The sequence below is a fragment of the Dermacentor andersoni genome, chromosome 8 (genome assembly GCF_023375885.2).
Source record: "Dermacentor andersoni chromosome 8, qqDerAnde1_hic_scaffold, whole genome shotgun sequence".
In the NCBI taxonomy this organism is placed as follows: domain Eukaryota; kingdom Metazoa; phylum Arthropoda; class Arachnida; order Ixodida; family Ixodidae; genus Dermacentor; species Dermacentor andersoni.
The window spans coordinates 69,497,918-69,515,003 of record NC_092821.1 but is presented as its reverse complement, the minus strand read 5'-3'; the positions used below and the strand labels follow the sequence as shown (position 1 = coordinate 69,515,003).

Here is a 17,086-nt window from a genome sequence, read left to right as displayed (position 1 = left end):
CATGGTCCCATATGCGTTGCCACTAACTGCGCAGTTTCGTTCGCAAAGAAAGCTTGAGGTCTGTGGCAGGAATAGCAGTTGTGGTATTACCAGCTTGAGATGTAACTGATGTGGCCATTTGGTCGGCCAGCACATTACCTACAATGCATCTATGACCAGGGACCCAGCATATTGTCACATGTCTACGAGACGAACTAATATTGCACAAGATACAGTAAAGCTCAATGAAAACATTAGTTTTGTATTTTCTTAAGGACATTAGTGCTTTTACAACACTTAACGAGTCTGTGCATATTATCGCTTTCTCTAGCTTTAATTTGTTTATGTGTTTCACCGCAGACAGTACTGCGTACGCTTCTGCAGTAAAGATGCTTGTATGGGGGTTCAGTATACCTGCTTCAGAGAAAGAGGGTCCAACAGCCGCGTAAGACACACCGACATGCGATTTCGACGCATCGGTGTAGAATTCCGGACAACGGTACTTCAATTGGAGTTCATGGAAATGCATTCGTATTTCGAGTTCTGGTGCGTATTTTGTAACTCTTACAAAAGACATATCACATTCTATCACTTGCCAGTGCCAAGGCGGTAGCTGCTTCGCTGGAGGCATCAAGCGGTGTTCGAAGAGTGGAACATCCATTTCCACGCTAGGCTCCCTCAAACGGAGTGAGAAAGGCTGTCCCACAGAGGGTCGATTACGGAAGGGTGCAGTACATGTCGAATCGTTAACAGTTTCACAACACGGATGTTCAGGATTATAGTGCACTTTAAGGAAACATGTGAAGCTGGTGTAAGGTCTCTGCACATTGAGTGGCCACTCATTCGATTCTACATACAAGCTTTGAATGGGGCTAGTTCTGAATGCGCCTGTGGCCAGACGGATACCCAGGTGGTGGACGGGATCCAGCATCTTTAGTGCACTCGGGGCTGCAGAGTTGTACACTATGGCGCCATAGTCTAACCGCGATTGAATGAGGCTCTTATAAATATTCATTATACACAACCTGGCGCTACCCCATGTTGTGTGTGATAGTATCTTTAGTAAGTTCATAGTTTTTAGACATGTACTTTTGAGATATTTTATGTGCGAGATGAAAGTAAGCTTAGAGTCAAGTATTACACCTAGAAATTTCTGTTCTTTGTTGACAGGTATTTGTTGTCTACCCAGTTCCATGCACGGGTCTGGCACCAGGCCTCTCTTTCTTGTAGAGAGAACACATGAACTTTTGTGGGGGTTGACTTTAAATCCATTTGCATTTGCCCACTTAGATATCTTGTTCAAACTCTGCTGTACTTGTCTTCCGCACACTGCAAGGTTACATGATTTCAAACCTATTTGTATGTCATCTATGTACACGGAATAAAATATAGCTGGTGGTAATGAAGCGCGGAGTGTGTTCATCTTAACTCTAAAGAGCGTGCAGCTGAGCACACCTCCCTGGGGTACACCAGTGTCCTGTATAAGTGGACCTGACAGTACATTCCCGACTTTCACGCTGAAGGTACGGTTGTGCAGGTAACTTTCTATCAGTTTTAGCATATCGCCACGGATGCCCATTCTCGACAAGTCTCGCAAGGTCCCGTACCGCCACGTTGTGTCGTACGCCTTCTCCACATCGAGAAATATCGATAGGAAAAACTGTGTACGAAGGCGTCGCGAATATATCCTTCAATACGTACAAGATGATCGGTTGTGGACCGCCCTTCTCTAAAGCCACACTGATAGAGATCTAGCATTTTGCTCAGTTCAAGGAAGTGAATGAGTCGCCGATTAATCATTTCTTCAAATACCTTACAAAGGCAACTTTTGAGGGCTATAGGGCGGTAGCTTCCCACTGAGGAAGGATCTTTGCCTTGTTTCAAAACAGGGACCACAATTGCTTCCCTCCATGCAGTTGGAAGGCATCCTGCAGCCCAGATAGTGTTGAAAAGTGCCAGGAGTGTAACATGGGTGTCATCGTGTAAGTTTTTGATCATTCCATACATGATTCTGTCAGATCCCGGTGCGGAGCTCTTGCATGCGCTCAAGGCAGATCACAACTCGTCAATACTAAAAGGACGGTTGTAAGGCTCATTCTCTCGACTTCTTGTGAATGGCTTACGTTCTTTTATTTATTTATATTTGAGAAAAGATTGTGAATAATTGGTTGAACTTGACACGCTCTCAAAATGCTCCCCAAGTGAATCTGCCTGATCTTGCAGGGTATCGCCTTGTGTGTTTACCAAAGGGAGGGAGTATGTTTGTTGCCTTCTTATCCTATTAACCCTGTTCCAGACCTTCGCCTCGCCTGTGTACGAGTTGATGCCCGATAAAAACCTCTGCCAACTCTCTCTTCTAGCCTGTCGGCGCGTTCTCCTGCCTTGGGATTTTACTTGCTTAAATTTAATCAGATTCTCCGCAGTGGGAGAGCTGTTTCTTACGAGCGATCCTACAGTTGTCGTTCCACCACCGGACACGCCGTTTCCATGTCAAGCCATTTACTTGTCATATGCATTTAGAGGCGGCATCTATTATGAAGGCTGTAAAATACTCCACCGCAGCATCAATTCGTAACGAGGACATGTCATGCCATGAGATACTAGAGAGAGTTCGGAATTTCTCCCAATCAGCTGTATCAATCTTCCACCTAGGTGCCTGTGGTGGATATTCGTTTTCTTTAGGTGTTCGTAGCAGTATGGGGAAGTGGCCGCTTCCGTAAGGATTCTTTGTAACTTCCCATTCGAGTTCAAGCAGAATAGAAGGAGAAACTATGCTGAGATCAATTGAAGAAAAGGTTCTGTTTGCAAGACAGTAATATGTGGGTGCCTTCATATTCAGCAGACACGCACCAGAAGAGAAAAGGAACTGTTCAACAAGACCACCTCGCGCATCTATACGAGAGTCACCCCACGCATTGAAATCCCCAAGGACAACGTAAGGTTCTGGCAATTCATCTATGAAGGACTGAAATTCATGTTTAGTTAATTTGTAATGTGGGAGTGTGTAGAGCGAGCAAACAGTGATAAGTTTGTTTAGGAGAACAGCACGAAGCGCCACTGCTTCAAAGGCGTTTGTAGCTGTAAAAGTTAACACACAATGCTCTTATGGATAACAATGGCGACACCGCCCGATGATGCTACAGCATCATCGCGATCTTTGCGAAAAGTTATATACTGTCGAAGAAAGTTTGTGTGCTTTGATTTTAAGTGTGTTTCCTGTAAACACGCCACTTTTGTATTGTGTTTGTGGATGAGTTCTTGTACATCATCAAGGTTTCTAAGAAGACCTCTGACGATTATTTGAATTATCTGTGTATCCATATTTGAAGTAAATAGGTGCTGTGTGTACGGAAACAGAAGTATTAATTACAGAGATTTAAGAAATTAGGTTACAGAGCTCTTTAGAGGCCCTGTAATGGGGGTTTTGCCCTTTCTGAAGCGTTCGAGGGAGCCTCGCCGCTCCTTAGGCGCTTGGCACGCCGTGGGGATAGGTGTTGTGTCCATTGCCTCTTGTGAGGCGCCGGACACGTGCTCTTGCGAGCGAGAAGTTACCAGGGAGAGTCCCGCCTTGGAGGGCAAGACCCCTGCGCCCACCATCCCGGAGGTCGATGGGGCTACCTGAGGGATTTGGCTGGGCCGGCTGCTGCCAGCGCTAGAAGGGGCCGGGGAGGTTGGGGCAGCCTCGGCTGCGCCCACCTCCGGAGTCGATGGCCCCGTCGGCTGGGTTGGCGTTCTTAGAGCGTTCTTACAAGCTTCAGTGGCGTGTTCATGGGCCCTGCATTTCGCACATGCTTGGCGGCCCCGGCAGCTCTGCGAACTGTGGCCGAAACGCTGGCATTTCAAACATCTTAGGGGATATGGCACATATGGTCTGACACGGAGCTTGATTTACCCGGCCTCTACAGACTCGGGCAGAATATTTGAACCGAATGTGAGTACTAGGCGCTTGGTCGCAATTTCTTTACCATCCCGCCTCAGCTTAATTCTCTTGACATTGACAACATTCTGCTCACTGAAGCCATCCAGGAGCTCAGGCTCTGTCAGCGGAGCAAATCATCATCCGAGACAACGCCGCGGGTGGTGTTCAGAGTACGGTGTGGAGTTACTGTCACGGGAACATCCCCAAATGACACTATACTGAGCAATTTCTCATATTTTTTCTGAACATGCAGTTCTCAGAGGAGATCACTACTTGCCATCCTTGATGCCTTGTAGCCTGGACCAAGGACATCAGTTAAAGACTTTGAAACTAGAAATTGGGAGATTGTGCGTACTTGTTTATCTGATTTTTCCGAGTTAATGACGTGAAATCGTGGGAAGTTGGGTCCTTGACGTTTAAAGAACTGAAATACATCTTGGGGCGATCTGGGAGGTGAGGGAAGGAACTAGCCATAGAATAATGTAATTTTCGGCAATAACGCCAGCCACCCACCGTGGCGACCTACAAGGGGACGCTACAGGAACTGTAAAAACAGGTCCTGCAAACGCCAGCTGTACGTTATCACTATAACCAAATATGAGATAACCTAGGTGGCTATTCACACAAGGTTAACCCTTGCTGCCTGGAAAAAGTGGAAGTAATCGGAAGCTAGGAGAAGATAGGAAAGATGAAAAGTAAGAGAAAGACGAAGGCTGGAGGGAGAGAGAAACAGGAAAAGGCAACTACCGATTTCCCCCGGGTGGGTCAGTCCGGGAGTGCCGTCTACGTGAAGCAGAGGCCAAAGGGGTGTGTTGCCTCTGCCGGGGGGCCTAAAAGGTCCAAACACCCGGCATTGGCTCAACCCCCAGGATCCTCTTTTTCCCGGACACGGCTAAGCCGCGCACGCTTAGACGAGGGAGAGTCCAACCCTCATGTGCTCGGATACGTGGTGTCGCAACACACCAAACGGCTGCTGACGCAGGCTTAAAGGAAGCTGAACTACTTATCGAATTCGAGAACGGCATTTATAGTGAAAATAGGCTATTTCAGGAATACTTGGCTGCAAAAAAAATTACTTCAGGTCGTGTAGCAGAAGCGGTGTTATTGGCAATCAAACACGGCATCCATAGTAAGGTTCGTTACAGCGCAACACAAGACACGGACAAAAGAAGGTATAACACGACGACACAGCGCTGACACCAGCGCCGTGTCGTCGTTTTATACCTTTTTTGTCCGTGTCTTTTGTTGCGCTGTAACAAACCTTGCTATGAATACCAACCAACTGGCTCAACTTGCCGTCTTGAAACACAGCATCCGCGATGCTCCTGTGCATTCTTCAATGCCTTGCACTGCGAAGGTTACGGCGCAATGGGGCGTGCCGGGAACATCCTTCTTCTAAATGTCACCGTGGCGCATAGTTCAAATTTCATTTTGGACATTAACGCACACTCCACGACTTCCGATTTTGGTGCCTACCGTGCGCTAAGATAAGCCAAACTGGGATATCCTCAGCAAGCCGCCGTGCGCTTAGCTAGCGGACTCGTGGTGGCACCCCGCGGCGGCCGCGGTATCTACGCTACGTAGCAGACCGCAGCTACCAATAGCAGCCGCGTATGCGAATCCGCTTTATTATGTAATAAACAGCCCGCAAGACAATGAGGAGCAGGCTTAATGAACAGAGATTGTTTGAGAAAAAGGTGACTTCGCGCTCCGCTTGCGCGCTCCAACCAGCGCGTACGACAGTAAAACTTGGCTGAGATGTTCACAGCATCGTATGCCGCCCGCGCACTATGTTAAGCCCGAGGGGTGGTTCAGGGCTCCTTCAAGGGAGCAAGAATTTTTTTCTGCAGTTACTATCGTTCCAGTGACCATATGCCGCAGCAGGTCTCGGTTTTCACGTATTTCGATAACGACATAGCTTGCAAAACAACTGATATTTTTGTTCGACTAAGCCACGATCGTTTTGAAGCCGTTGATACTGCGAGAGGACGTATTTTGCAACAATTACAAATTTCTTGGTACTTACACTGTTTCCACCTGCCTCGCAATACTCCGCGTCCCCGTTTTCGTTGGTATGCGCCACTTGATCCGACTAATGACCAGAAGTGAACAGAAATATATATTTCCTAAAGGATATAGCCCTACTCCGGGCATGGTTTGTAGTGCTTTTCTTTGTAGTATAATCATAAGCACGATGACCAGACAAACTTATGGCACCACAGTGATAACCTCCCCAAAACAAGTTCTACAGCAACAGCCCTGTATCATGAAGTACGAACTATTTCCGAAATCACTCGAAAAAAAAAACACAAGAACGGGAATACTTTTATAATATGCGAAATGGATCACATTGTCCGGTGGTATATCGAGAACTTTGTTCATAACCCTTTGTTTTATCCCTGAATAGTCCCGCTCTAGTGCATGAACGGTACGCACCGGTCAAATCTTACAGCATTGACGGTGGTGTTCGCTGCTGAAGCGTTCCGCGCAGAGCCCAGCTGCAGCCAGCGCTGCGCTTTGCCTGCGGCCAGCCAGAAGTCGACGTACGACGGTGCACGGTCGGGGAAATCAGCGTAGAGCCGCGTTAACCCCGCGTCGCTAATCCGGCTGCTTGGCCAGAGCTTTATCTGCAAACGAAGTGCATTTCTCTTCATGGTCTCAGTGCAGAGAAAACTATTACGGATAAGGCACTAAAAAAATTCGAGGACATCTATGCACTTCTTATCAGCTGTGAATGCGAAAGCATTAACGTCCAATCGAAGGCCGTTGAGTAATCTTTCGAATTGTGAACTCCTCGCGGGCAGGCGAACGCGTTGAAGACGCTTGGCCAACGTCTCCCAGTAACACAAGGCCGGCGCACTTCGATCTGTAAGGCAATGCCACCTTGCGTGACTGTCAGATGATCTAATGGAGCCACCACGAGTAAGCTGCAGTGATTTTTGACGTCACCGCTTTCGTCACGCCAGGCTTGGCAATGGAAATTTCGGTCGAGGTAGCATGATGTCATCAAACAGATTGTAATGGCGTTCTACCTAGGAGGAGCTGGTCTAGTCTAACGGGCAAGACACTCGGCTTCTGTGCGTGGGGTCTTATGTTCGAAATTCCCTACCATTAACGTTTTCCCGCTCGAATTCACTTTGTTTCTTTGTACAATAATTCTTTTTTTATAGCGATTGGCGAGGCGTAGTTAGAATGCAGGCGAGAGGCAGCGCCCTCACGGAACGCGCGGATAACACAGGCTTCCTAGAGCGAGAGTGACGTGCGGTGCGGAGATGACCTCATCAAACACCGGGCGCTCCAGCGTGGGCGCAGGTGTTCGCTTTGGCCAGTCTGCTGCGTCGAGGAGCGCTTGTGGTGTGGTGTCACGGCCAATGGGAGTTTAGGTGCCGACTCCGTGCTACAGACGCTGGCTTTTGCGCTGAGTGGGCCATTTGATGTTTTCCAATCAAGAGCTAAGGCTGACTGTTCCGCATGACCGCCATTACAAATGTAGCGCGGGTAGCTGTTTACAACTTCTCATGGTATTGAGGACGACCAGGCATAAGTAAAAAAATAACAGCCCAAGCACTCAGCAGAGAGCGTTGACCAGCGAAGCAGAAACGTGCGGCCCTGGTGTTAATCACTGGGTTATTCCCGACGGTTCAATAAACGATGGCTTGGTAGGCTGCCGGATCCTCGGTACGCAGTTGCTGCTTGCGCTCGGCTGCACGAGCCTGTCCTTGAGCACGGGCTGCAGAAACGGCACGGCGTAGTCGAGCTCGTTCGCGCTTCTCCTCGCGGCGTTGCTGATCGAAAGCTGCCTGCTCCTAAGGAGTAGGTGTGACACGTGGCCTACTCAATTCGGAACCGGGAGAGAAACTGCTGCGCGCGCTCAGCTGCCACAGAGAGCAGCGACGTCGCCACTGGCGCTGCTTATGCAACACTACCAACATAGCACAACGCCTTTTCACTCCGATGCATAAGCTAATGTTACCTGGCACGAGTGACGTAGAATCTAATGGGGATGCTCCCCATTAGGCAACAGTTATTTTGACGTCACCGCTTTCATCAAGCTAGCCTTGACAATGTAAATTTAGGAGCGTAACGTCATGGATCCGGGTAAGCAAGCCTTGTGCTAAATAGGTGGTGTTGGGTAATCGCGCGCCTGTATTTTTTTTTTTTTTTGCGCATGCGGTTGTGCCAAAAGGATTTTTCGGCGTACAGGCGACCGACAGAAGGACGGACGGACGAATCGGCCAGCCAGATTGATGGATTAACAACTTTTGCAGCCAGGTGCTAAATTTTCCTCGGGACCCCAGTGAAGATGACGGCGACAATTACGGTGATCGATTAAAATGCAAAATATTTAGACTGTTACAGGTTTCGCCCGCTGTATTCGATTGTATTCGCTGATAAAATGTCATGTGCCTATGAACGTACATAATATATAGCTTGCATCTTGATATAACGTTTGCAACGTTTCTGCTTTGAGAAAACGTTCTTGTTTTCTTCTGTTGGGTTGTTCTCTAATGCTTATTGTCTAACGGGCACGTCACTAGCATTTAACCGTGCAGTTGGTCACATATCCACGAAATACTCCACTGCCATCACTTAGGAAAAGGGAGAAGCGCATGTTGTAAACAAAGAACAAAAAGAAAGAACCATTTTAATAATGGATGGAGACAAACTGCTCTGTAAGTGTGGCATACAATCAAGGCGAATACCAGAAAGCGCACGCAATGGCAGGTGAACTACTTTGCGTATGAGAGAAGGCAAGAGAGGAAGGTCGCTCGCGGTCGCTGGTCGACAAAAGGAAAAGTTCGTCTGTGTAGGAAAGGCAGATCACCTCGTCACAGCACAAATTGTTGGCTTCTATTTGGGCTATACTACTAAACCCTTTTCAAGAATTCTTGTGCCACAATGTTCCCTGGACGAATTTTGTATAGCCAAATTTCCGACAGGCCCTGCTGAGGGACGTTTTAAAATTCTTGAGGGACACCTCAAGGAAACATTTCCCATGGGAGCCGCATTTGTTTTGACTGTCGGGGGGCCCGGGGCTGCAGCCCCCCTTAGCTCAGGTTAATCCAGCCCTGGCTAGCGATGTACAGGTTCGCTGAACTATGAATTATTTTGTGCTTCGTAAAAACACTCGGTTGCCATCATTCGCTGAAAGTCTGCACATTTCCCTCAAATTTGAAGTTCATCCTATCTGCACATTCTGCTGTTCACCGCCAGGCTAAGACGCCTTACCTCAAACTTCCCTCGAAGACACCAGCAATGAACAATCGAGAAACCTAGTCGGCAATGCGAAGTGAAAAAGGCGAATCATATAGATAGCCAACAACAAAGTATTACACTATTAAAGGAAATGTTTAAGTCGATCAGCATAAACTGCAAGTTACATTCACTTACAGGCTGATCAAGCGAAATCCCACGCCCCCATAGGCGCAATAAACTCAGTGTACTTGACCGCGAGCACTCGCGGTCACTATCAAGGTAAATATACCTGGTAGCGAAGTTTCCATAGAAGCTCATACGTTAAAAACATGGCGGTTTATCGGCAGTTAATTGGCCTTAGCGCCATCTCTGAGGAGGGAACACTTCATGCGAAATAAAAACATTTGTGACGCCATATCCATTAAAAACAGCAGTTATGTCATTTTGTCCTCAAAGGCGCGAAATTTGTTTTGGTGGCCTGCCATCACAGCTGTAAATTCAAATTCTCTGGCATTCGACTTGATCGGCGTCCCAAGCTTTCAGCTCGGAAGTCAATGTAGTAAAAGGTCAGCCGTACGGATGTCGAAATCGTACCTCTGCAGAGAGCATACTTTCTTAGGAAGCCAACGAACGAAAGCTGTGGGTGTCGAGTGCTGGTGCCATCGTTGGAGTCCAAGCCCGTCGGCCAGCGCAGTCGCATGAAAACAGCTAAACAATTATCTGGCGGCCGTAACTCACTACTTTTGACCGAACAGGTCAAGACACGATGAAACTACCCGCGCTATCAAATTCAGACAAACGTCGAAAAGCAAAACACAACGTGAGAGAGAGGCGTTTTGCAAGAGGCGAACTTTACGAGCGCGTCTTTCTGCATACTTCAAGAGATGCATTGCATTGTAAGTGGTAGTGACGCCAAAGAACTGTTACAGTGGGCGCTGAAAAAAAGGTATTTCTTCATAACGATAAAGTAAAATGCAGCTGCCTTTTTTTGTCACGCGCATTCAAAATTGAATAGGAACTCTAATTTTCTTGAATTAATTTAACTTTATCTCGTTTTAATTGAAAAACGCCTTTTTTTTTTGCAAATGCTTGTCCCCTCCTCACATAGTCGCGCTTCAATCGTTACTCCCATAGCCACCCTGATGTCGGTAACAATTTCTTCTGAACCGCTTTTCGCCAGGAGCTTCGCGACCTATTGGATTTGACCTTGGTCACTATGTTGGCGAGATGGGCGCCATAAACGAGGAGCGTGCGCACCTGTCGCAAAGCGAACGCTCCGTGCATTCCAGCAGGCGCACGCCTCTACTTGTTGAGAATATTTGCTCCTGTATATTGCTTTTAAACTCGGGCAGTCAGTTCGGGCCCGAAAAACCAATGCATAGGTCATTGCGCTTCGCGGATCTTTTAAATTTTATGTTGTTTTACTCAAGGTCTTAATGAAGCTCCATGGCATCTCGTGTTTCCAACCTACTGGTTGTTACGGCATTGCAGTGCCCCTCCATCTCCCTGGACGCTGTTGTAGAGAGAGGCAAAATAAACAGACTTGCGCTTAAGTACTTGAGCGTGTACTAGCTATGTGTAAAGGATATCTGCATCTGTTCCGAAAGCACCAACTAAAGAAAAGAAGCGACATTATATATATAAACAGCAAGCAAGCTCAACAGAGGCGCACCGTCATGTTGTCCAGCTTGGCGGTGATCTGCTTGGCTTCCCGAGGCATCCAGGACTCTTTCGTCAGCGTAGCTTTCACGAGATCCATGATGCTGCTTGCCATGGCCTCGATTTTCTGCCGTTGGCCTTGACTGAACTGCGAATGCACGCATTCGCGTATAGATTAGACCTCTTAGAATACAGCACCTTGCAAGCATTGAGTTCCGGCCTCGTTTCGCCAAACGCAGCAAACGCACGGCACCCGCTACTTCGGTTTGGTATCTGTTTGTAAACCTGTCACGGTGGGTGAGCGTGAACTCAGACTGGAGAGGAAAGGAATTACAACGCCAAATTGTCGTCGCCTGAAATATTCTCGAATACAGTGCTGTATATCTGTGTTTTTAAGCATAAAATGCTTTTAACTCTCGTTGTCGGCAACTTTCATGTGACCTTGAACCGAAAGCCAGAGCCTTTATCCGGGCACTCAAACGAGAACAACCTAGCGGCCAGTCAAAACTTGCGAAAAATGGAGTCTTTGGCCCCCAATGCTTTGCGGAGCGTCGCATTACATATGCTAGTTACTATCCAAGCAACTTACAGAAAATATTGCAGCCGAGTTCTTTCTAGTGGTTGTTCACAATATCACTCAAGCCGTAACTTCTAGTACGCTGAAGTTTTACTTCTCATATCCAATAGCGATTTTCACTAGGCAGATACTGGGTACCATACACTTCATTATCATCTTCTCACGGTGAGACAGGGTTGGCTTTTGAACGCCAGCGGTCCGCGAGTTCCACAGCACGGGCTTTGCGTCGCCTCGAGAGATGGCGCCACACTGCGTGACGTCTCCTTCAGGCGATTCTCTTCTAGCCCGGCAGTGCGCTCTGCCGTGCATCTTCAGCCGGTTTTTCTTCTAGCTTGGAAGCGTCCATATAAACCTGTGCAAGTATGGCGTGGTGCGGTGTGGTACGCAGTTGCGAACATGCACTACGCCCATTTGAAGACTGTGGCTAGTATCATCTCCAACCTATTTGCTTTCCAAGTTGCCATTTCATGCTTACATCTACTTTCGATTACGGGATAGCCAGCAATATTTTTCAGCGATAGAAACGTATACAACGCCATGGTATTGATAAAGGTCTTACTCATCCACTCGTGAAGATCAGTGCCCATGGGCGTTCTCCTGTTGCACAGTCCAGTGCCGTCCTTCCGATAAATTCGACCACCCACGACGTACATGGTATTTCGGACGCTTCAAAACTCCACCTAGAAAGCTACACTGACAGTTTCAGCTTCAGGAACGAATGCGAAATTCTATAGCAGTCGAAAAATACGGTTAATGCGACTGATATCGTAATGCTCTACCGCACTTTTTATTTCTTCCAGAAAGCAGAGATATTTCGATGGTAATGACCCTTCAAAAGTCGATGACTTTCGTCTGATATTTCCTAATCAAGCCAACATTCGATTGCTCGAAACCAGTGCCCAAAATTATGGTGTTCCAGTAGGTGCCATCTTGGCGCAAACCTTTTGATTGACCCATTTGCCGTATCATTGCTGTGACCAAAGCACTTTCCCAAACCGAGCGTTTCAGATTTGAACCAAGTGTTTGTGACAAGTGATTCGGCGCTCACTGAACCCGAAACAGAGAATAGATATTTACAAGTCACCCGAGCCCAGTGGATACGACTTTGGTCTGCTGATCTCCAAGTAAGTGGTTCCATCCCGGCCGCATTTCAATGGGATGTCAATGCAAAACGTTCGCCTGATTGGATTATGTTGAACTTTAATCAACCCGTGGTGGTCCTAGTTAATCCGGATTTCTTTAATACGGCATGCATCATAATGAGATAGTGTTCAAGCACGTCATGCACTAAAATTTAGTTTATTTATTACACCTTCGCGCGAGGTGTAGGAACGTAACGGTGTCTTTGTCGGTGTCCTCACAGCCTTCCCCATACCACTGAACATACCGGAACACAGTTGTTTGCTTTAGCGATTTGCTTTCCATAGGCATGTCACATCTGATGAATTACTCTTCCATTCGATTTGACAAGGACCTTGATATATGCTTTGTTACATCTATTTGGCGATCTTAATGGTGAACACAACATATGGTCTGAAATGCAAATCCACAATGCTCTGAATGGTCGTACATCAATACAGCGCTTAGTCGAGCTCATCGGCGAGTTTTCAAGCGCGTAGAGCCATAAAGCGGCCCCACCATTCGCTATCCCACACCTTTGCGGACTCGTAGCACGACCATTTCGGATAATGCACATATATAATAATCACTTCCCATTGCATGCTAAGCACACAACCAATTTGACTGAAGATCAATTTTATTCATATTCTTTTATCAATTAAGCATTGATTAGCAATGAAAATGTGTTGGCCTGTCAACCTATCTGTCTCCCTCGTAAGAGGCTTCTATGATTTCACGCGTTAGCGTTGAGCGGGCTTACAGCACCATCATTTGCAGTAGTCGTCGAAGCCCCGACTGCAAACGGTGCAGACATTCAGGTGTCGTTCTTTGACTTCTGTTCATAAAAGGGCAAACTACCGCTATATGCGTTTTACGAACATCAGAGCATATTCGCTTCTATCACAATAGCACTTCTGACGACGTCGTTTATAGACCTGATGGATTCGATATATATAGAGTCTAATGTATAACAAAGCTCGATTATATCTTTCAGGACAGGAGTATCGTCGCAATATATGTCACGTTTTATCTTTCTAGCGGATATATAACGACTCTGTAGCGCTCCAGTGGTCGTGTGAAACGAACTCAACCAGTGTCGTGATAACAAATGGCGCAGCGTCTCTGTGTTCATTTTCGCGTTTGTATCCCCTCATCTTGCTTGCCCACACTAATACTCTAACACGTTGAACGACCATGAATCTGCCAGCAGTTCCCTGAAACACTTCAATTATCATCGCCTTTTTAAGCTCACTTTATGCGTGCTTCCTTAGCTTCCAGAAAAACGTGTTAAATACGCATGCACTGCAGTTAACGAGCCTGCACACGCACATAACACTAATGGGCTTCCACGTGCGCATCAAGGCTCCTTACATACCCTAGCGCATTTCGTATGTATGTGCATAAGCACTTTTATGCCTACCCAAGGAGGCAACAGGGCTGCCCTTTCACGTAAGACGATCGCTTTATAGATAAGTCCCGCAGCAGCGAGCAAATTCAGCTTAGTGCTGCCCCTCGCTCCAACGCGAACTAAGCGGCGAGAACATAGCGCACACGAAGCTACCAGCAGTCTGTGCATATCGCACATCGCTTTCCGGATAGGCCCGCGCAGCCTATACGCTGCGGCTGCCGGAGTACCGTTGACCACGGTTGATAATGGTTCGACGCTGATGAATAAGGCGCTAAAGACCGCCCTTGACGTCTAGTGATCGGAAAGTCATCAGCCACCTGCGGTAGTTTGCTTCAACAGACTTTGCTCCGCCGACGGCAGCAGTTCGTGACATTGATAATAACACCAGGCTGCGTGGACGTGAGCAAGTGGCACAATGGTTATGCAGAATTATACAACTAGTTCCCAAAGGAGTTGCTTCGTGAATTTCTTTCTCTTAGTTCTAAATGGATGCTTTCTTCAGCAACAAAAGCGGATTGTCGATGCATTTCCTACTGCCACGGCAGTTCCTCTTTTTTTTTATGCTACGAAATAAAGTGACATACAAACGCGCTTGGTTAATCACATATTTTCGTTAGACTTGCATTCCTAGTTGTAGTTGCGTTCTGCACCGTGTCGACGCTGCGTGAAACAAGGCAAGTTTGACATCATGTTGTGAAGACGGTGACTCCACGAGTATCACATGAATAAAGCTTCTCCCTTTGTAAATTACTGTCGTATGCCTTAGCCTTATCATTCTAAGACTGACAAAAGAGCCTAACACTTGAGAAGTGAAAAAAATGTGACCACATGATTAACATGGGCTGCGAGACGATAAGGCTTCCGTAGGTTTCTGGCGCCCATGTTTAAATCTACACGTTATAACAGTGCCGTAGAAAATTACTGAGTGTGACAAGCGAGCCTCTATAGCTACATTCTGAAGTTGCGAAGATTGGGGGAACGTTAGGCGCTAAAGGGTCTGTAGCAGCAACAACGAGGCAACACACCAAAAGAGAGCTACTTCCGAAGCCGTTCACGTTTCCCCGCGTTCACGCCGAACGTGCGCAGTATCCGTGACTACAGACAGCGTCTCTCACAGGAGCCCGGCAAGTGCCGACATCGAAATAAGGGTTGGAGTGACTCGACGTGTAGCGTGGGAAGTCGCTGCCTTCTCTTGCCTCGCAAGGTTTCTGATACAAGTTCCTGTTTTATACCTGTGTTTACTTCTGTTTACTTGCGTTGTTGCAACTGCATCACGTAAACACATGCACGCTACATCTACAATATTGGTCACCACGGACTTTCGACACTTTGCGACTATTTGCTGACTACAGTGAGAATGGAATCCACCGGCGACTCCACACAAGCTTCCTCCGACCCCGCCGTGTTTCAAGCAGTCTCCGCTTTTCGTTCCGCCTTCGGAAATGCTGGCCAGCTGATCCCCCCCCCCCTCTGGCTAGCACAAGTCAGCGTCCAGTTCGTGGCTTCCCAACAACGCAGAATTACAAACTTCATTCACCACGTTGGGTCTGCGCTTCCTCCGGAGACTGCCGGGGAAATCAGAGACCTTATTCTTACTCTGGCCGAGACAAACTCCTATGGCATTTTGTCAGCTGAGCTCTTCAAGCGAAGTTAGGCGTCCGAAAGGGAACAATCCCAGCAGATACTCTCAGCTGAAGAACTAGGCTACCGCAAGCCTTCACAGCTGTTGAGCCCTCTTCGGCAGCTCCTCGGTGATAAGGCTGCCTCTTTCGATCAAGACCTACTCCGAGAACTCTTCTTGCAGCGCCTGGCTTCCACCGTCCGCATGATGCTCGCCTATGCAGCAGGTTTACCTGTGGCGAATGTCGCTAAACTGCGTCAAACATCCTCCGCAACGCGTCCAGCATCCTCCGTGCTGGACGTCGCCTCCTCACATATTTTTTTGATCGCGTCAACTTCCGCAACAAATGAGTGTTCTGGCTATCGCCACCTGATCTGTAGGCATTTCGCAACGACTTCGTTGCCGCCAGATAGACTGTCTATCGGTGCAGATTGCCATCCTATCTGCACGCTCTCGATACTCATCGTGCTGGCTCTCCTCGTCACGCCGGCGTTCCTCATCTCGATCGCCGCATCCCGGCGAGTGCTGTTATTAGCAGAACTTCGGCGCAGCCAGTCGAATTTGCGTGTCTCCCTCCACTTCTTCGGGAAACTCTCCGGTTCACCACAAGAAGCGGCAAGTCCAGAAAGGAGCTGCTCATTTTTCGTTTTCGACAAAGCGTCTGGGCTCCGTTTCCTAGCGGACACGGGAGCCGAAGTTAGCGTTGTTCCACTCTCGCCTGCATTTCCTAAATATCGCCTGCTGCAGTTACGCTGCAAGCCGCCAACAAGACATACATCGTGAATTACGGTGAACGCGCCGTCACACTGCACATTGGACTCCAGCGTCTTTTGCGATGGGTTTTTGCCGTAGCGGACATGCCTTACCGGTTTCTTGGCGCAGACTTATTTCGTCGGTTTGACCTATTTGTTGATATGGCCCACAAGCGTCTCGTCCATGCTACGGCATACCTAACGGTGCAAGGTAACCCCGGCTGTTAACAGTCGGGGTTAGCACTGTTTACTAGTCACCTTGATCGGTCTATGAGCCCTTCGACGAGTTTCCAAACATGCTTCTCCCGTCCAATTTGAAGTGTCATGTCAAGCACGATGCCACGTACCATATTATCACTAGAGGACCACCTGTCCACAGTCGTTCACGACGCATAGCACCCGATCGACTCAAGATTGCCAGAGCTGAATTTGACCATATGCTCGAGCTTGGCATTGTGGGACAATCAGAAAGTCTTTGGGCATCTCCTCTGCACATGGCGTCCAAGTCCCGAGGTGACTGGCGGCCTTGCGGTGACTACTTCAAGAACAACGCCACTATTCCCGATCGCTCTACCACCTGCCTAAGATCGCGGACTTTACAGCATAACTACATGGAGCAACCGTCTGTTAAAAGGTGGACCTCGTCAAAGCGTATCGTCAGATACCTGTCGATCCTCGGACATTCCCAAGACCGCCGTCATAAGGCCTTTGAATACCTGCGGATGCCCTTTGGTTTCCGCAACGCCGCTCAAAGTTTCGAGCCCTCTGTGAACTCATTCACCCGATTTCTTTCATTATGCTTTGACTACATCGTTGACCTCAACGTCAGCCACGATGCAGACGACCACCTCTCAGA

At 47.9% G+C, this 17,086-nt stretch overlaps 1 protein-coding gene across 1 annotated transcript in view; it reads right to left on the bottom strand.

The window, feature by feature from the left end:
* The window catches only part of LOC126538815 (neprilysin-2-like), a 110,952-nt gene that overhangs the window by 52,447 nt on the left and 41,419 nt on the right, over nucleotides 1-17,086 (bottom strand). Inside the window, exons 4-5 of the mRNA XM_055075008.2 lie at nucleotides 10,767-10,901; nucleotides 6,335-6,525 (exon numbers count right to left, since the gene is read on the bottom strand). Coding sequence (XP_054930983.2) covers nucleotides 6,335-6,525; nucleotides 10,767-10,901 — 326 coding nt within the window. The remainder of the gene's footprint in view (nucleotides 1-6,334; nucleotides 6,526-10,766; nucleotides 10,902-17,086) is intronic.